Consider the following 19,793-nt stretch of genomic DNA (forward strand, 5'->3'; position numbering starts at 1 on the left):
AAAAAAAAAAGGTCCCAAAACTCTCAGCTATGAACAGACTAGATTGTTCAAGCCTGAAGTTTCCGATTCCCAGCATCTGCACTAAAAGAAAAAAAGGAAGAGAGGAGGGGTCCTTTTTCTAATGCAAGGGAGGGCAGCCTGACATATCGGTTTCCTCTTTCAGCTGGGCAGTGTCTAATTACCTCCTCGAAAAATGATGTAGGACTGAATCGCGAGCCCGGCGTTCTGTGGTGTTGCGAGCGTCAGGTGTGTGGTGACATTTGCCTGGGGCCATGGCTATGGTAAGCCGCTGTCTCATCCAACGCCCCTATATTACTCGCTTCTTCTCCTCTCTTCATCATTTGTCTTGCTTGTCTCTTTTTGTCTTTATTTTGCGCTCTTCTCTTCTCTCCTTCGATTCTACTTCCTCTTATTCCTCTTCTCCTGCTTTTTGGTCCTGTCTTTTTCCTTCTATATATAATCGTTGTCTGTAAATGGACAGGGTCCTACCATGGCCACAACTACGATGGACGCCAACGAACCTTCAATGAACCGTATTGTAGCTGAACACATTCACCAAAGAGCAATGTCGACCATCTTTCTCAATGAACAACCTATGAAAGGACCACCCCGCTTCCGGGAGGCTGACTTGAAGGATCCACGCCTCCGCCACTGCGCCTTTGACCCGGAGACTATCGTTTTCGAGTCTCGAATTGGAGGTGGAAAAGATGGATACGTCTGGAGGGTAAATTTTGGCGGCGAGGGACCATTCGTCTTGAAGGTTGTGAGTAGCGACCCAGTTTGAACGATATGTTTTATTCGCTCACTAATTGCGGCGATGCTACCTTGATAAGTTTTGGGATCAAGTCCCTCCTATCAAAGCCGGGGATTATTATTCGATGCAGAGAGAGTGCCAGAACGCTGCCGTCCTTCAGATGATGGAGGCAGCTGTAGCAACAAAGCCAGTTCTTGTAAACGCTCGCCCTGAGACAAAACAGGCCGCCATGGAGAACTATCTATCATTTACCGAAGAGAACTGCTCCCCACGACATACCAGGGATGTTACCGAGACAGATGCACGCCGGAGGACCAGGCTTATCTCATCATTACCACGCATGACTAAATGCTATGGCTGGCTGAAGCTGCCCAACGAGGTTTGGATTGATCTACCACCCCATCTGCAAGCCGAGAACGACGATCCCAGGAAGATTAGGACGCTTTTTGAAAATCACATGGGCTGCGTTGCCGTCATCTATGAGCTAGTTGAAGAAGGCGAAAACGAAATGGAGACTGTGGAAGACGTCGACACTTTTCTATGGCACGCTGGTTTTGCCTATGCGGTCGATCCACATCCGAAGAACTGGAAAAGCGGCGTCTTGGTCGATCACTCGGAAATTGTTCATATTCGCGGATACAACTGGAATATGGGGCATTACGTCGGAAGAACAGCGGAGCAGATACTGGAGCATGAAGGGAATAAGTCTTAAAACGTTTGATAAGGCGCAGAGAGCATCTACTGGATGCTTTCGACCTACTCCGCAATGGGTATTATTGCATAGATGAACGGGCACGGCATACATTGGATGGGCAATGAGGGGGTCTGATGGATTATATGGCGACTGGATTAGACGGAATCATTTAGGCTACGGCGCTGGCAGTTCAACAGGTTGATTTACTGGTTGAACTCTGACAGAAATGGCGATATGGAGAAAATAGGAATTTTATCTACGCATTTTATTTATCCGACGAGCATAGGATGCTGATGTTCTCTGTCATTTTAGAGCATGTAGGAGGGCTATCGTCTCTACCGTGCTTCTGCCCCCAAGACGGCTGGCTCCCTCGTCCATCTGTTCATGCCCCCTTTCCGTTCAGCTCTACGCAGTGCCTTATGCGGCTGAATCCAGAAGCTGAAATCAAAAGCTGAAATCAGAAACTGAATCTAGAATTATCGGGACTTTTCACATCCGAAAGCACTACTACTAGGGAACCACTCAGAGCCCAAGACACGGCACAGTAGCGCTTCAAGGGGACGCAAGGGAGACTACTCCAGCTCTTTTTTTTTTTCTTGGATTTTTTTTTCGGACCACATGAGCCATTGGATACAACGAAATGTTACAAAGCGGTTGGGCGTTAAGGGCTATTCGGTATCGCTGGTGCGGAGTAACTACATGTAACCCCTGCAAATCAACTTATGTGGGAGTGGGCAAGTCACCATCACCATTTTTACTTCTCCTCATCCCTTGGGTGAAGCTACGATGTTATTGGACGCCATGAAAAGTTCTGCCTGTCTCGTGCTTGGTAGAAAGAAGAAGAAGAAAAGAAAAATTAGACGCCGCTAAATGCTACAGTGACATGGTGTGAAGGGAGAAGCTGAACTGAATAGAGGCAGATAGTTAATTATAGAGGTATCATTATTACCTTGGGTAGTTGAAAGAAACAGAGAGAGAGAAATGGAAAATACATTTAATATGTAATCATATGATACCGAGCATGAAGCTAATCCTAGCAAAGGCTAAGATTGAGAGTCTCTTTTCTTTTTTCTTTTTCTTTTCTTTTCTTTTTTTTTTTTTTCTCCCTTTTTTTCCTTTTTCTCTTTTACCGCTCTTTAATGCGAGCCATCTCTCCCTGCCGCCTTGATTATAACCACGAGAACAGACAAGGCTTAGACAAATTATTTTTTTTGTCCCCCGCAGACGCAAAAGTCTCAGGCCAATAAATTCTAGGCGCTCGGATATCCTACGCGCAGTTTCGCTGCCGCATTTGGAACTAGCTGGGGAAAGATTGTCGGATGTTGTTTGGAGGCGTGAGGTCGGAGCTGGCGGGCGATATCCGATGATGTGAGAGAACAAGAACTTGTTTGGGACTGGGTGGTGGTGGGATGGTACTCGTGGTTTCTGGTGGAATGGGTGGAATGGCAGACTCTTTGCTAGCATCTTACACTTATTGAGTGTATGTTGTTAATCGTCGTTGATGTACCTGCTGAAGCGATACTGTATCTTGTAAGAGGATGTCGCAAGTAATGGTATATTGGCATATGCTACTTTTGCCATCACTCTCTGGCAATCGATTCTTCAAAAAAGAAATAAAAACAAAAAGTGCTCCAAATTGTGTGTAAACAAATATGACTGGCCTGCTAAGATATAGAGAGCTACAGTTACCTCAACAGCAAGGTCCACATTTGCGTCAGACCACAAGTCGACTTGTTTCTCTGAGCTTTGTAGATGCAGTGGCGCTGAGTATCGGCAAATTATGGCTGAATGGGGGCATCGGCATCAGCTTGATTGGAAGCCTGTTTCCCTTTAGTCCCAGCGTTGTCGGGCATTACTGTCTGATACGCGTTCACTGCAAATATATCGGGTATTAAAGAGTAATCCTTGTTGGCTCCTGTCGTAGACCAAGAAATTTCAATTGGTTGTGTCTGCGGATTGAAGTTAATATCAGTTGACTAAGCTGCTCCCGGTCCCTCTCTGCCTGGGTAGATAATGATATGTGCTCATTAGTCGTATTGGGAACTCCTTATTCGTACTATTAGGTCATACAGTCATCAGTTACCCCTTGATACAAATTGGAAGCTTACGTACAAGTATTCTCTTTACGGAAAGAAAGCTCCAGAGGCTCTGAGTAAACCCATTCTGGAAAAAGATTATTGCCTCGGTATCACATATGACCAAGGTACACAATATTGCGCAATTCTAGACTGCCCCTACTTCAAGGAACCGTCAAGTACTACAAAGGTTTCAATGCTGATAAATCGATATTAGCCCAACAGGGAAAATGGAGAGTGCTCGTTAGAGTCAATAGAGAAATTTAGTTAAATTGAGAAAACTGTTTAGTACGCCCGTAACTCATCACTAGAGTTCGCCCAATCCCATTATCATGCATCATGCATCATGCTATGCTCTTTCACGCTCTTTGCTGTGTATCTAGAAACCATCTGCTTGTTTCGAGATCAAATGACAAAAGAAAGAAAAACAAAAAATCCAAAAGAAATCGAGTAGTAGTCTATGCGTGTTCCGCGTGACGTCTATCTTATAGTCATCGGAGTCCACCGCGAGGCACCACGCTCTCGTTGATATTGGGCATTCTTGGTTCTCTGCGGGCTGAGGAAGAGCTTTTTGATGGCGATGAAGCCTTGCCCTTTCCTCCTAGTAGACCTCTCTTCTCAGTAGCGACAGAAGACAGCGAAGCGGTTTCGCTGCTGTCGTCTGCTCGAAGATGCGCCTCATCCCGGCGGTGTCCGTGGAGAATGCCGTTGAGCATCTGGCCGAGGCCGCGACGCTCAAGGCTTTGAGAGCGAGAGCCCGAGGGAGTAGATGATGAAGAGGAAGAAGTGGGTTTTTCGGCTTTCTTGCCCAGAGAAGGTCCGGGACGCTCAGCCTTGCCAATGGAGAGGCCGCCGTTGTGTCCAATGAGAGACATGTTGTTGGTGTTGTCAGAAGAGTTGCCGGAGTTGCTGTTCATGTTGGTTGGTTTGATGTTTTTGGTTGATGGAAAGGAGGTGATGAGCATACAGTTGAGAATCAATTGTGATTGATTGCTTGGATTGTTGGTTACAAATTGTGTCAAAGCTGCCAGGAAGCTGCTGCTTTATAGAAGTTGTGATTGTGGAGGTGGTGGTCGTAGTAGTAGTAGTTGTTGTTGTTGCTACTATTGTTTTGATGTGATTGATGTGATTGAACTGATTGATCCGATTGATGTCTGCCTGAGATGGACCTCAACAGCCAGGCATCAGCGAATCTATATATACTCGAAATCTAGGGGTTGCAAAATCTCGAATCCCTCTCTGCTCCCTACCAATGACATGTCCAATTACACCAGAATAGCTTGACTTGCCGGCTCCCCACAGCCCACATCATCATCCTCATCACGGCCACGAGGCTAGCGCGAACTCATGGTAGCACAACACCAAACCAACTTTTCCAGAAAATGACCGTTGCTCCCCATTGTCCCCCGTCTGGCGTTCTGATAGGCCAGTCTACGGCAGAGGTAGCTTATTCAAGATACATCAAGTACAGGCGACTCCACAGCAACAGTCACCGCTGGGCACAGCCCGCGCAGCTTTTGACTCATGGCGGGTCAGCCGTCGTTCCGGGTACGAGTTGCGCCAAATGGGTCACGGAGCCGCGAAGCTTGTCTTGCGGGGATGGATGGAGACGACAGCGAGTGACGAGCCGGCAGGGGGGATGACGAGTTTCTGCCTGAATGCTGGCCAAGGCCTTTACTTTTGAGCACCGGGACGCTTTGCTTACAGCATGCCTACGCAGACGCCTACGCATCCAGCTGTGCAAATCCTGCAATCGATAGATGGGGGATGGATAGTCGCAATACGCGTGTGCAGAGACGGCGACGCCGCCAAGGCTGATGTAGATGAATCTCAGCCACCAGAGATTCGCAGCCACAAACAACATGAACTGCCATTTTTTTTTTAAACTACAGTACAAGTATCTTATTGAGAGTTGAATCCATCTAACCTCTTACTGATAAAGCTGATGCCTGCTCTGCATCTGCGCCCTGCTGCGGCTGCTGACACACGCTTCCGTAGGCGACAGAATAACGCAAAGCGCTGCCTATCTACATGTATCCAAATACCACCTACATTTTTCTCTTCTTCATCTTGCCTTGTACTTGATGAAAAGGGGGGCAGCATCGGCATCGCCATCACCAAGAGGCTGCCCTTCCAACTGCCAGGAGGTCGCGGTATCTTGCCGAAAAGAGTACTTGTAGGCTGATTGCGAGGTCAGCAAAATCACTCAGCAATCTACGGGTGACGACAGCCTGGTACGCAACGCTGGACTACCTAGCCTAGCCTCTGTGTGGTATGCCTATGTGCAAGAAATGGCAGCGTTGGTGCGTGTGCGTTACGTCGCCCCTCATAGCGCTGCGTATTAGAACCAACCGTGCTATCTTCAACACGTAGAGGTTTAGGTCTATACTGCATGTAGCAGTAGGCTAACACCAACAGAGTAGGTCGATGTAGTCTATTGAATGTCTCTCGTCTCGGCACAAGCACTCTTAAGTCCGTCAATTATTTACCACTGTACTTCATCAAACTCTATATTACTGTATCTCGACAATCTCAAAAGCTTTACTTACATTATCAATCCAGTATCTAGCCGCGCCGGGGTCGACTCACTCATCGTGCAGCAAGCCAGGCGAAGCAGCGCCTACAGCACGTTGTGACTCTTCTGTGCATCCTGCAATTTCAGCCATGACTCCTCTCCAGCTCCCCCTGTCAGCCTTGTCCCAAAGCAGCACAGCAGATTCTCCCTCGGCTACGCGGCATTTGATGCGATTTGCTGGCACGCAGCGGCCGTGTCCACTCTGGAGCTGTCCCGTGGCTCTAGATCTTTTTTCAACGCAGTCATTCAAGTCGCTGGGCTGGTCAATTGGGATGAAAGTGCAACTCTATGTATGTCCAGAAAGGATAGCAGATGCACGCTATCTACATCCCTGCGTGAAAGCGCATGCAAAATGATACAGTAGGCCTTCTTTACGAGCCCGGCAGTCGCTTGCATGGAATCTCCACCGCAAAATTGCAGTCAGATTCAAGGTGGATCGATATCTATTTTGAAAAGAGTCTTGGTAAAAAATCTTGACGAGAAATATGGTTACCTACTAGGTAGCAACTTTACGAGAGTGAATGCCGCTTTAGATGCGTTAACCAAGGCAACAACATAGGCCTAAGAGTTGAGCCGAGCATTCGCAAAGACTTTGCCCCGAGATCCGCGAAGCTTTGACGACATTGGCTGCGAGCACCAAAGCCAAATCGATCTCTATACGAGTATCGAATACACGTATCTTGCCGCAAATAACCTGTCATTCATAATCAATGCTCCTCTCGTCTACAGGTTCAACGTGCTTGGCGTATACGGGAAGCAGTAAGAACGAGAGTCTCATACTGAAAGCCAATTTAAATATGATGGATTAAAGATATCCAAAAATGGCTTGATTCATTGTTAGTTGATACGTACGTAGTTTCAACACTGCATCTATACCACAATATCAGCTATTGAACAACAAAACAAGAAGCAAGCAATCAACATCCTGATCTTAATCCTGATCTTGATCCTGATCTTGATCCTGATCTTGATCCTGATCTTGATCCTGATCTTGATCCTCTTCTCCGCACGTATTGCCATGTGGGGGGGCTCTTTCTTTATCACAAGGGCCCGTTCACCGGGGCATATAACGAAGTGAGGAAACTGTGGGACCTCTTTTGCCGGCCTCTTGCCATATGGTTTGCAGTTGCTAAACATAAGTTCTACGCTGTGCTAAGACATACATCAGACTCACCGACGATGTTTGGTGATATATGCTGCTGTAAACCGGAGTGTTCATGCAGATCTGATATGCTGCATTTAAGAAGCTGAGTCTAAAAGGAAGCATCAAATGACGTTCATATATATTGACTGTCTGAAGTCGGATGGGGGAATCTACATAAGATGGTGCATGTCATATATTTCACACCTAACTAGACCTATATACTCGATATGTCGACGCTTCTATCTCGCCATCTACCTCACGTACGCTCGTTGTTTTCTTGTCGAGCCAACGAACATACTGCTTGAACACTCTGAATTTCGATGTGAAGACCCGAATGAGTTTTTACGTGCCTTAAGAATCGCTCACAGTCGCTACACGCCGGCCGCGATACCAATATGACGGCCCGGTTCAACGGTTGTTTGGGGCGAGATTTCCACGGCTCTATACGCTTGTCCTTGGCAGTATGCTCGTTCTCACCCGCCAAGTTCAGATTCCCAAACAATCTCACAACGTCACCTTCTGATTCTGATTTTGCTTTTGACTCTTCTGCGTTGTTGACCTCGTTTGGAAGGGACAAATGTTTGTGTATAAAATACGCAACGAGCTGCTTTTCGGCATGGGATGCATGATACTGGCCCGGAACGCCTTGATCAAAGTCAAGATTAGGTTGAAGAGAGAACTTGATTTTTCGACAAAGATTCATGACCTCAGTCGTCCAGTACTTTCCAGAAATGACGGGATTTTCGACCTGATTGTGCCCCCAGCCACTTTTTGCATAGACGTCAGGAAACTCTCCATAACGGCGCAAGGCGGCAAATGTTTTGTTGTAGATGGCTTGATGAAGTCGAGGTGACAGTATGAGAGAAGGTACTTGGCCTCGATACTCAATACAGATGGAATCGCTCCACATAGATCCAAAGTCATGGCAAATTTTCCCTTGCTGCGGCTGTCTTGCCGCTGATCCCACTAATCGGACGCTGGGGATGAAACGATTTTCCTTCTTATCAACGTCGTGAGATGTTTCATTGCAAGACGAGCGATCCGAACGCTGTGTTTTGAACTTTGTCTTTCGCGAGGAAACGCAGGGAGCAGCATTTTGATGGCATTTTTCTTTTGAGTGCGGTAATTGCTCTTTAGAGAGGCCCTTAGAGCTCGATATCTTTGTCTGTCTTGGCCGCTCCGAATTTGTATTCGTAGACATGTTTATCATTTTACACCGGCCATAGAGCTGCTATATTGGCTGCCAGTGTCATGATGCTCATGCTTGAGCGTTTGAAAAGGAAAATACTTTCTCTTCAAGTAAGCAAGATCCAGAGTGTAGCCTGCACTCAAGGTTTATCGGTAGCCAAATCCGGCCTGAAGACGCTGGTATGTACGAAACGGAACTGCGGCGTAGAACGATGCGTAACAATCAGCCCGACACTGAGAATTAAAATTTAGACTTACACTGAATCAATTTGGGATGCAGAACCTCATAGATTATCAAAGTCGCGATAACAGATCAGATAAGGGAGAGGGCGGCTGCGGATCTGCCAACCTTAATGATGCTGTGGAATGCACTTTCACTGCAAGCAGTCGGCAATGGTGTGTGAACAAAACTTTAATTATCTATCTATTGGTGCATTCTTTATCCGGTCTTTTAATGATCATCTTAGCTTAGCATCAACGGCTCTACGCCTGGACATATCATGCTTGATAATGTCTGCTGCCCGCTTCTTTGATAGTGCAGGCTTGATGGTCTATCTATAATGAGATTCTGCATCACAAGCAGCGAAGCTTTGGTTGACTGGCGTGATTTCGTCGGGGTACGCGCCGTCAACCGCGAAACAGTATTTAAAATGCTCGTGTTTCTGGGAGGCGGGTAGGATGGTTGACTTCCACCTCTGAGTGTGCTGCTATACTCCATCAAGTTGTACGGTGGCTAAGGCGGGTTGATCCGATACGAAGTAACTGCCATTGGCTTTTTGCGGAACAAATATTCAGGATACTCCCATGAGCCAAGGGTTGCATTATCTTCTCTTCAAATATCATATCAGATGCGTTCAGATGCGTTATCAGATGCGTCATATCAGATGCGTCCGCAAGCGGCAAGCGAATGTGTACGGAAGAGGCAAGAAGTCCAAAGTCCCTTTTGCAACCGGTAACATTGGGATATATAAGTTTCCATGCCCTGAATCTCTATACTGTCATTTCATTTTTGCTTCAAAAAAAGATCTTGGACAAATATCGCACAGCAATAGTATAGCAACAAAAAGACAACTGAGAAAATGACGGCAGTACGAGATATCCAGGAAATGGACAACCCGGAACGCCTTCGCTATTTCCGCATGATCGACCAACTTCGCGGTTTTGGGATCAATGAGGATCTGCCGCTTCCGCAGGTAAGCTTTCGCCCTAAGTCTTACTCAACAGCCTTTTTAACATGGACATTCATTGTAGATTGTCGTGGTTGGGGATCAATCCAGTGGGAAGTCATCACTGCTTGAAGGTCTCACGGGTCTCTCGTTCCCTATTGCCTCAGACCTCTGTACGCGTTTTGCAACGCAAATTGTACTGCATCGTACGCCAGGGGGGAAATCTTTGGTCAAAGCCTCCATTGTGCCTGGTCCCTCCAGTCTGGGCGATGAAGCTCAAAAGAAACGATTGCTGGAGTTTGATATGCAGATGGATGCTGATGAGCTTAGTGGATCTAAATTTACTTGGGTTCTAGACGAGGTATGTGCTGCTCTAAGCTCCTCGGGATACGTTACTAATGTCAATAGGCCGCTGAATATATGGGATTGCCCAATTCGGATGGCCAAGATGTTGAGAATCTGACGAAGCGCTTCTCGGATGACATTTTGCGTATCGAAATTTCTGGGCCAGATCAACATCATTTGAGCGTTGTCGATGTGCCGGGCCTTTTTCACAGTAAGATTGCTCCTCTATATAGATCTTCAGTTATATTGACTCCTTAGATCCTACCAAGTTTCAGACTCGTGAAGACTTGTCTGTTATTCGAGGACTCATCGAGACTTACACAACAGATGCGAGGACAATCATTCTGTGAGAATTTTTTGAAAGGAAGGCCAGGATTCTTCTAACAATCTTCCAGGGCAGTAATGGATGCACGAAACAACTTGGCAAATCAAGAGGTCTTCAAAATGGCTCGCGCAGCCGATCCTGCAGGTATTCGTACCGTTGGCATCATCACCAAGTGCGATGCACTGCAATCTGGAGATGAACATGGAGTACGTAGCGTTGAAGTCGTGTTGTGAACTCAGGCTGACAGTCTTTTAGGTCCTCAATATTGCGCAAAATAATGTAGAGCATCTTCAACATGGGTGGTTTGTCGTGCGCAACAGGTCGACTAAAGAGATACAAGAAGGCGTGACAATCCTTCAACGTCATGAAAACGAAAGGCAGTTCTTTCAGCAAGCTCCTTGGAATGCGCTGCCAAAGGACCGAGTGGGTGTGAAGGCTTTGAAGCCTTTCCTCGGCCAATTGCTATATGAACATATTCGCCGTGAACACCCTGCCCTTGTAAAGGAAATCGAAGACATTTATAGGGAGACACAGAGGAAAGTGGAAGCGCTTGGAGCCTCTCGCCAAACTCCAGCGGAGCAGCGACAGTACCTGACGCGTCTAGCGAATCGGTACCAACGCAATGTTGAAGATGCTCTCAAGGGAAACTATGCTGCAGATCTCGATACGAAGAGCCAATTGAAGCTACGAATGCATCTTCGCGATTTGGCGGACCAATTCGAGAAAGATCTCCGGTCGAAAGGACACACGTTCCCCTTCCAGCAGCCCGATGGATCAGTCGATACCGACTATCTTGACCAGGATGTTGACCCAAAGACACAAGACATTATGCAATGGATTCACGATACGTACAGAGACGCTCGCGGTGCAGAATTGCCCGGCACTGTCAATCCGGCACTTCTGATCAACTTGTTCCGACAGCAAACAGCTCAATGGGAACAAATAGCCGGTGATTATCTCGAGCAAGTATTCCAGCTGCTTACGGAGTATTCTCGACTGGAGTCTTGTCGAACTGTGGAAGACAAATCAATTCGCGCCTCTTTAGAATCCTTGATACTTTCCCGCATTGCGTCCACCAAAGTCTCGGCCAGGGAACAGCTCATGGGTCTATTGAAGGATGAGCGAGGCGAGACCTTACAGACTGTGAACCATTATTTCGCCGAAACGCTTGAGAAAATCCGCCAAGAGCGCGTCATTGCTCGTGTGCGAGCTCTTGGCTTTCAAGATGGCCAGTCCTATACCATCGATCTAGGAAAGCTTACCAGCGCTGTACGTCTGAGTAACGAGGACCAAGCCGTCAATGATATTCACGATGTGTTGAAAGCCTACTACAAGGTAGCTATCAAAAGGTTCGGAGATTACGTGGTAGTCTCGGTGGTCGAGAGATTATTGGGCGAGCAAGGAGCGCTCAAGTTCTTTTCATCGGAACACGTTGGAGGTCTATCTGACCTACAGCTAGCGGAGATGGCTGCAGAAAGCTATGCAACTTCAGCCGCAAGGGTAGAGCTCGAGCACCGGTGCCAGAGGTACCGTGACGCTCTTCAAGTGGCCAGAAGCGTGTAAGTGGATTAATATGTTGAACCATCTCTGGGTTAGGTTTTGTCCCCTTGTGGTTTCCCTAGCCTGTGACGCAAATGCGAGAGACAACTGCGATTTTATGTTCTTTTTGCTTTCAATGTGACTTCAGCTTAGTGTTTAGCAACTATTCTAGGAGAATGAACCGCCTAATATATAATTGATGATGCGATAATAAAAATACTATTATTAAGGTAACCGATAGCCATTTACCGCAGTCACGGCGATCATATAGTAGTTTACATGTGACATCTGTTTGAAGAAATCCTGCGAGATGCATGTGGAGCAGTATCCAGTACCCCACCTTGGCGTATTCGGCAGCAGGCCGCTGGTAGCTTGTACATTTTTACCCGCCGCCGTTATCGCTTATCGATATACGCAGCTTATCGCTATCAGTAGAAAAATTTCCCAGTTAGACTCTCAAATTCTGCTGCTGAGCGGCGACGGCGAGCGCTTGACGGACGGCCACGACATACCACCATGGAGGACCAAGTGCACAAGCCGCATCGCAAGAGCAAGGAGAAGAAGCAGCACTCGGGAGGTAAGTTGCGCGCCCAATTGGAGACCTGAAGCTTCCATGAATCTGCCATGCAGATGGATAGATCGGATGCTGACTGAACCTGCGACAGAACGCAATCCCAAGGCTTTTGCCGTTGCTAGACCCGGCAAGCTTCAGCGACAGGCTGCCAGATCGTCTGATGTACGTCTTGCATCTCTGCACTCCTTACTAATTGCCTCACTATTATTCAATGTACTGACAATTGCATTTCCATTTAGATCAAGGAAAAGCGTCTCCATGTTCCTCTCGTCGACAGACTTCCAGATGAGGCGCCGCCGCGCCTCGTCGCCATTGTCGGCCCTCCCGGCGTTGGCAAGACGACTCTGCTAAAATCTCTGGTCCGACGATATGCCAAGGAGACTCTATCAGATCCCCAGGGCCCCATCACGGTCGTTACCTCGAAGAAACAGCGATTGACGTTCATGGAGTGCCCCAACGAGCTGGAAGCCATGGTGGACGTCGCCAAGGTCGCCGACATCATCCTTCTCATGATTGACGGCAACTATGGCTTTGAGATGGAGACTATGGAGTTTCTCAACATCTTGGCCGCCACTGGTATGCCTGGCAACGTCTTTGGTATCTTGACCCACCTGGATCTGTTCCGCAAGCCTGCCGCTCTAAAGGATGCCAAGAAGCACCTTAAACGAAGACTATGGACAGAGCTCTACCAGGGCGCTCACCTATTTTACCTCTCTGGTGTCATGAATGGCAGATACCCGGATCGTGAGATTCACAACTTGTCTCGCTTCCTCTCCGTCATGAAGAACCCGCGACCTCTTGTGTGGAGAAACTCTCACCCATACACCATCATCGATAGCTTCCGCGACATCACCCACCCCACCAAGATCGAAGAAGACCCCAAATGCGATCGATCCATCGTTCTATCAGGATACCTACGAGGAACAAACTTTGCAACCCAGGGCCAGCGAGTGCACGTTGCCGGCCTGGGCGACTTCACCGTGTCTTCTATGGAAGTGCTGCCTGATCCTTGCCCTACACCGGCCATGGAGCAGGCTTTGGCCAAGATTACTGGCAAAAAGGGACGAAGAAGACTGGATGAAAAGGAAAAGAAGCTCTATGCTCCCATGTCTGATCGCAGCGGTCTGAAGATTGACGGCGATGCCATCTGGATCACCAGGGATAAGGGATTCACATTTGACAAGGATGCGGACACTGCCGAACGTGGAGAGGGAGAAGAGATGATCATTGGGCTTCAGGCCGAGCGAAGACTACTCGGCCAGACAGAAGACGGAGTGCAGCTATTCAAGGGAGGCCGGGAAGTCAAGGAGCTTGCTGAGGAAGAAGATACCGGCAGAAAAGAGCAACGAAAAGCCAGGATCGCTGAACGAGAAGACGGGAATGATGAAGGAAACGAAGACGACGAAGGCTTCGTTAGTGGTAGCGATGAAGAAGACCCAGATGAGGAAGAAGAGTTCAACGAGGGAAAATTGGGCAAAATGTTCCGCGGCAAAGCTGACAAGGAGGCCAACGGCGATGATGACCTTGCCTTTGCGGACAGCGACTCAGATCTTGGTTCCATCACAGATCTGGATGAGGATGCAGAGGATGATGAAGAATACGACTCTGATGAGGAGACAGCGGCCTTGAGATGGAAAGAAGGAATGGCCGACAGGGCTATGAAGCTACACTCCAGGAAACGCTCGTATCACACTGCAGACCTGGCTCGTTATATCTATGACGGCTCCATGACTGCCAGCGAGGCGCTGAAGAAGTGGAGGGGCGAAGAAGATGACTCGGAAGAGGAGGACATTGAAAATGACTCGGAAGACGAAGAGTTTTTCAAAAAGAATGCACAGGAGAGCGAAGACCTGATTGAGGATCGTTCAATACCAGATTACGACTACGAGGACTTGGCGGCCAAGTGGGCCAATCGAGAGAACATTGAGGCTCTCAAGACAAAATTCACATCAGGCAGGAAAGGTGGAGGCGTAGACGATGAGGATGAGGATGGCGAGTTTGGCGGCTTCGATGACGACGAAGATGGCGACGGTGAGGGTGGCGAAGACAGCGAAGGCGATGGTGAGTTCGAGGATCTAGAAGCTGATCCCCAAAACCCTCCTCAGCAACAGTCAGCAGAAGATATCCAGGCAGAGCGTGAGAAAAACGCAAAGAGGAAAGAGGAGCTCAAGGCCAGATTCGAGGAGGAGGATCGAGATGGTTTCATGAACGACAAGTCAAAAGCCCGACGAGAAGGAGGAGGCGATGGCGAAGAGGAATTCGGCGAGGACGACTGGTACGATGCCCAAAAGGCCATGATCCAGAAGCAGCTCGACATCAACAAGGAGGAGTTTGAAAACCTGGACGAGCGCCAAAGAGCCGCCGTCGAGGGCTACCGTGCCGGCAAATACGCAAAGCTCGTGCTGGAGGGCGTGCCCGCCGAGTTCACTTCCCGCTTCGACGCCCGGCAACCCATCATCGTTGGCGGCCTCTCGGCAACAGAAGACCGCTGGGGCTTCGTGCAGGTGCGCATCAAGCGCCACCGCTGGCACAAGAAGATCCTCAAGACCAACGATCCGCTCATCTTCTCGCTGGGCTGGCGCCGCTTCCAGACGCTGCCCATCTACAGCATCTCCGACTCGCGAACGCGCAACCGCATGCTAAAGTACACACCGGAGCACATGCACTGCTTCGCCAGCGTCTACGCGCCGTTGATTGCGCCCAACACGGGTTTCGTTTGCTTCAACTCCTTCTCGGCAGCCGGTTTCCGCATTGCTGCCACAGGCACCGTGCTCTCCGTCGACGAGTCCACCGAGATTGTCAAGAAGCTCAAGCTGACCGGCTCCCCTTACAAGATCTTCAAGAACACCGCCTTCATCAAGGGCATGTTCAACTCGTCCCTGGAGATTGCAAAGTTCGAGGGCGCCTCTGTCAAGACTGTCTCCGGCGTGCGCGGTCAGATCAAGCGCGCTCTGTCCAAACCCGAGGGCCACTTCCGTGCTACCTTTGAGGACAAGATCCTGGCCAGCGACATCGTCTTCCTGCGTGCCTGGTACCCCATCAAGCCGCACCGCTTCTACAACCCCGCCGCCAACCTCATCGGCTGGCAGCCCATGCGTCTTACGGGCGAAGTCCGCCGCGCAGAGAACGTCGCCACGCCGCAGCTCAAGAACTCGCAGTACCGCAAGATTGAGCGCCAGGACCGCCACTTCAACGGCCTCAAGGTGCCGCGCGCCCTCGCCGCCGATCTGCCCTTCCGGTCGCAGATTACTCAGATGAAGCCCCAGAAGAAGAAGACGTACATGCAGAAGCGCGCCGTCGTCCTGGGCTCCGAGGAGAAACAGACGCGAGCCTTTATGCAAAAGGTGCTGACTGTCCACAACGAGCAAGTCGCCAAACGCCGTGCCAAGAAGGAGGAGAACCGCGCCTCGTTCAAGAAGAAGCTGGCCGAGGGCGATGAGAAGAGGGAGGCCAGGGAGAAGAGGGAGAGCAAAGAATACTGGCGCAAGAACGGCCGCAAGAGAAGTGGTGGAGATGAAGATGGCGGCGGCGGCAAGAGGAGAAGGTGAAGAAGTGTCGGTTTATGGATCTATACATGTATAATGGCGGGAGTTGCGTATCTGTCAAGCATCGCAAGCTGTATTTTGCATTGGGGATAGAAGGGTTACTGTATCTACTACTACTACTTTTTATATACATACAAAAGAAATGCCATCCTGGCTACTTTGATATCTCCCATGTTCTTTGCTCCATTTTCTTCATCTTTCTCAACTAGTCTTCTTCCACCGCATGCCGATAATGAGTGGCTGTAACTGACATCTCTGCCGGCAATTAAAAACGCTGTCTGCTTTATCCGTCTCCCCTTTGCAGCACAGAAGCCTACGGTTTCTGCCTCGGCACCAGCATATCGGCCAATCAGCCAATGGCGGCAATGGAGCACGTGCCCCTCTGGAAGCAGCAGCTGATGTTTTCTAACTCTGTAACTTGAATTATTTCTTCCTCGTGCCTTGAGCTAGAAGGGTGGGAGAAGAAGCATCAGCAAGCACTTTAGGCAGCTGATTGAATGGCCCGTTTATGGGTGCTGCTGAACGCTTCTAGATCCGATTAGACTAGAATTGTAGCCGTCTCTTGTCCAGCAGGATGGGGGAGGGAGACGGCTGAAAAGGAAGCTAGATGCCGCCATTCTTCAGCGTATGAGAAGCCGCCGAGTAAGCGGTATCACCTACTATCTTGAACCGCTACCACCATGTCTGATACAGGACACTTCCGGCGGGCATAGATTGCATGGGGAGGGGGTTTCGCACCAGAGGGGGCCCTAAGCCTGTCTTGGTACTAAAATGTCGAACCTGTTACTCGGAGCAGCTTTCCATGCATGCGCGCACGGAGTCGATGATGCAGATGCCTAAAATGCTATCATGGTCTGGGATTATGTGCTTCACTGTACCACTAACCAGCAGTCAATCAGCCCAGGGACCTCCAGATACAACTCACTATCTGACAGACTCAGACTCGCGTTGCTGTTTCAGATGCCTTGAGCTGTCTTCTCGCGGAAGCTGCGTCCTTCTACACATCGCACTTGCCTCGCAAGCTCTGCGACGATAGCGGGTGCGTCATTCATTGGTGGGCAGGTGACGACTTGCTCTTGCTGCTTCTGCAGCTCCAAGTCCCGACCCTCGCCTTAGCGCCATCGAGTTGCATCACATCATGCCCGCTTCTTTGTACCTTTGCTAGTCACGTCCCGTACCTTTCTGCGTGGCTTTCCCCCGCAGAGGAACCCCGCAGACGGAGCCAGGGTACTTGTCGCAAGCAAGCGTCAGGGAGCTGCGGCAAGGAGTAGCAGGTCGCAAGTAACCCCACTAGCACATGTTAATTTTGATTATGCATTTTATTGGAAGGCGTTTGTGTCTTTGGTGGATAATACAGCAGGTAGACGAGGAAGAGGTTAAAATAAAGGGAGTCAAGCTAAAGGCAAGTATGGGGAATATAATTTAAAAACAGAAGCGACAAAGAAGACAGATACTTCAGAAAGCACAAGATCAAGAAATTCTAGAGCTGTTAGAAAAACAAGAAAAGCAAGCAACAAGGAGGGGCGCAAGAAAACAAAAAATAGGTAAAAAATAGAAAAATAGAAAAAAAAAAAAAATGTGCAGCGTCACAACCACGTCGACACCTGCCGCTAATAAAGCTCGCCCGTAGCTTCCACCAGACTTGCTTCGGTTCGGTACCATCACATCACCTAAAAAAGAGCCTGGACCCAGGTTTCCATCTCCCTAGCTCTCTTTTTTTTTTCTCTCTCTCTCTCTGTCTATTCAGATTCCTCTAAAAAAAGCATCCCACCTGCCTGCTGCAGTGCCCTGTTTTCATCTTCCCCTCTTCCGAGCTGCGACTCTCTTCTCTCTTCCATCAGTGTCCATCACCTGAAACACGCACGCAGGAAAGAAAAAAGGTACGCCGCAAAGACTTACTGGCAACTTCAGCTTCAGCTTCTGCTTCTGCTTTGATCTAACCCATCTGAGCTCTGCGAAAGAAGCTGCTTCTTCTTTCGCTTTTGGCGCTTTCTCCTTTTCCGACTTTCCAGCTCTGATCTGATACTGAGACGACAGCTTTCCAGCTTCCGACGACCTCCTTTCTGCCGCCACCGCTGCGCAACCGACAAACCCCCTCCAACCAAGCTTCTCGCCGACAAATAACGAAAACCCCCCCCATCCTCACCATGGCCGATTCTGCTGGCGCGGTAAATGGTCAACCCAGTAAGGTATGTGGAAGCCGCAACTACTACACTTTCCATTTCCCGCTTCTTCTACAGCTGCGCTGCGCTGCGCTGCACAGCGATCGACCTCGTACCTACATATATGGGAACGAAGTGGTCTTTCTTTTTTTTTTTTGTCCAGTAATATCATTGGCAGTGACGGTATGCTGACACTTGCGTTGGACAGTTTTGCATGTGACAGCTATAGGGCCTGTGGTCGCTGCCTTTCTTTTGGCCCCCTTCTGGACGCAACTGACGATGAGCTCATAGAAGCTGCCAACGGCAATGCTGGACAGACTCTGACGCCGTATCACTCGCTCTTCAGGCATTTGTTTTCCTGGGAGAAGCCTCGTGAGTAGCGCCCGACGCAAATCTTCGATTTTGCTGTTTCTTACCCCAGCTGCCTTGACCCCTCTCGACTGTACCATTCTATCGCATTACAGCTTTCTCGCTGCCGAGTAACAGACATGGCGCGGCCTCTTGTGCTAACGTTTTATTGCTTACCAAAGGTGACTCGGCCATTGCATACGCCTCCGTCGTTACTACCATCATCGCTGTGAGGTACCTGAACCTCCTTAGCTGGACCCTTGGACTGTCCTGGATGGTCTTGGCCACTACTGTTGCTGCTGAGATTTCAGGCAAGCTGGTCCTTAACAATGGCCTGGCTTCCCAGTTCCGCCCGCGCGAGTACTTCACCGTTTCACGCGACACCTTCGAAGCGTTGGTCAGCGATGCCCACGGACTCATCAACTTCTTCCTCATCGAGGCTCAGCGCATAGTGTTCGTTGAGAATGTCGGTGTTTCGGCTGCCGTGAGTCGCGCACTTATACCCATTATCTTCATTTGGGTGCTAATCTCTCCCTTTTCTAGGCCTGCGTCGCTGCCTTTATCTCAGGCTTCCTCATCAAGGTCGCTCCCTACTGGGTCCTCGCCATCATTGCAACCACCATTGCTTTCTTCGCTCCTCTGGTCTACTCCTCCAACCAGGAGTTTATTGATGAGCAGCTCAAGACCGCCGCCGAGGCCATCAACGCCCAGACCGCCCAAGTTCGAGATGCCGCTCAAAAGCAGGCCGACCACCTTGCTGCTGTTGGAAAGCAGTATGCCGGAGACTACTCTGGCAAGGTTCAGGAGATTCTGCGCACTCGCAACCTTTCTCCTTCGGCCACCAAGAAGGCTCCCGAGTTCCCTTCTCCTCCTACTGAGGAGCCCAAGGCTGCCGAACCGGTTATCCCCCAGGAGCCCATCATTGCCTAAATTGGGGCGTTAGACCCGTAGGTATATCTACAGTGGAAGAGAAACGTGTGCGAGCCTGCGCTATCCTAGTGGCTGCTCGTTTCACGTTCTCTACACTGCGAATCACAAACCTACCGTTGAGGCGATAGATGTCTTCAAGATTGGAATCAAGACAGGCAGGATGCATGGTTTTGGGAGACGACGGTGTATCACCGTATCAGAGCATGATGATATCCGCTCAATTGGCACGAAAAGTTTAACGTTTGGTGAAGAGCAACTTTTTGTGCTGAGAAAGGCACATTCAACGGGGATGAGCGTGGAGGACAATGGCGTTTGCTACATGACCGACAGGTTTATTTTTTGCAAATTCTTTTTCCGTTTTTCTTGTTATCAGTTTGGGATGGACTTCTTTTTTTTACTCTACCTATCTTTACCCTTGCCCTATGACGA

The 19,793-nt window shown here is 49.2% G+C and overlaps 4 protein-coding genes across 4 annotated transcripts; 3 read left to right on the top strand and 1 right to left on the bottom strand.

Annotated features, from left to right (window-relative positions):
- Window positions 1-490: 490 nt before the first annotated feature.
- Window positions 491-1,466, top strand: TGAM01_v201838 (hypothetical protein; the record flags this gene model as incomplete). The annotated part of the gene is made up of 2 exons (XM_018808289.1): window positions 491-763; window positions 834-1,466. The coding sequence occupies 2 exons, from the start codon at window positions 491-493 to the stop codon at window positions 1,464-1,466; spliced, it is 906 nt and encodes a 301-aa protein (XP_018658447.1).
- Window positions 1,467-4,014: 2,548 nt separating this feature from the next.
- Window positions 4,015-4,440, bottom strand: TGAM01_v201839 (hypothetical protein; the record flags this gene model as incomplete). The annotated part of the gene is made up of 1 exon (XM_018808290.2): window positions 4,015-4,440. One exon carries the CDS (start codon window positions 4,438-4,440, stop codon window positions 4,015-4,017), a length of 426 nt encoding a protein of 141 aa, XP_018658448.1.
- A 7,881-nt stretch (window positions 4,441-12,321) lies between these two features.
- On the top strand, window positions 12,322-15,927 carry TGAM01_v201840 (hypothetical protein; the record flags this gene model as incomplete). The annotated part of the gene is made up of 3 exons (XM_018808291.1): window positions 12,322-12,382; window positions 12,471-12,541; window positions 12,619-15,927. 3 exons carry the CDS (start codon window positions 12,322-12,324, stop codon window positions 15,925-15,927), a joined length of 3,441 nt encoding a protein of 1,146 aa, XP_018658449.1.
- Window positions 15,928-18,071: 2,144 nt separating this feature from the next.
- TGAM01_v201841 (hypothetical protein) lies at window positions 18,072-19,364 on the top strand (the record flags this gene model as incomplete). Its single annotated transcript, XM_024548859.1, has 4 exons — window positions 18,072-18,108; window positions 18,378-18,458; window positions 18,617-18,918; window positions 18,978-19,364. The coding sequence occupies 4 exons, from the start codon at window positions 18,072-18,074 to the stop codon at window positions 19,362-19,364; spliced, it is 807 nt and encodes a 268-aa protein (XP_024406470.1).
- Between the last annotated feature and the right edge of the window lie 429 nt (window positions 19,365-19,793).

Source organism: Trichoderma gamsii (assembly GCF_001481775.2).
Source record: "Trichoderma gamsii strain T6085 chromosome Unknown Scaffold_4.2, whole genome shotgun sequence".
NCBI classification, from domain to species: Eukaryota; Fungi; Ascomycota; class Sordariomycetes; order Hypocreales; family Hypocreaceae; genus Trichoderma; species Trichoderma gamsii.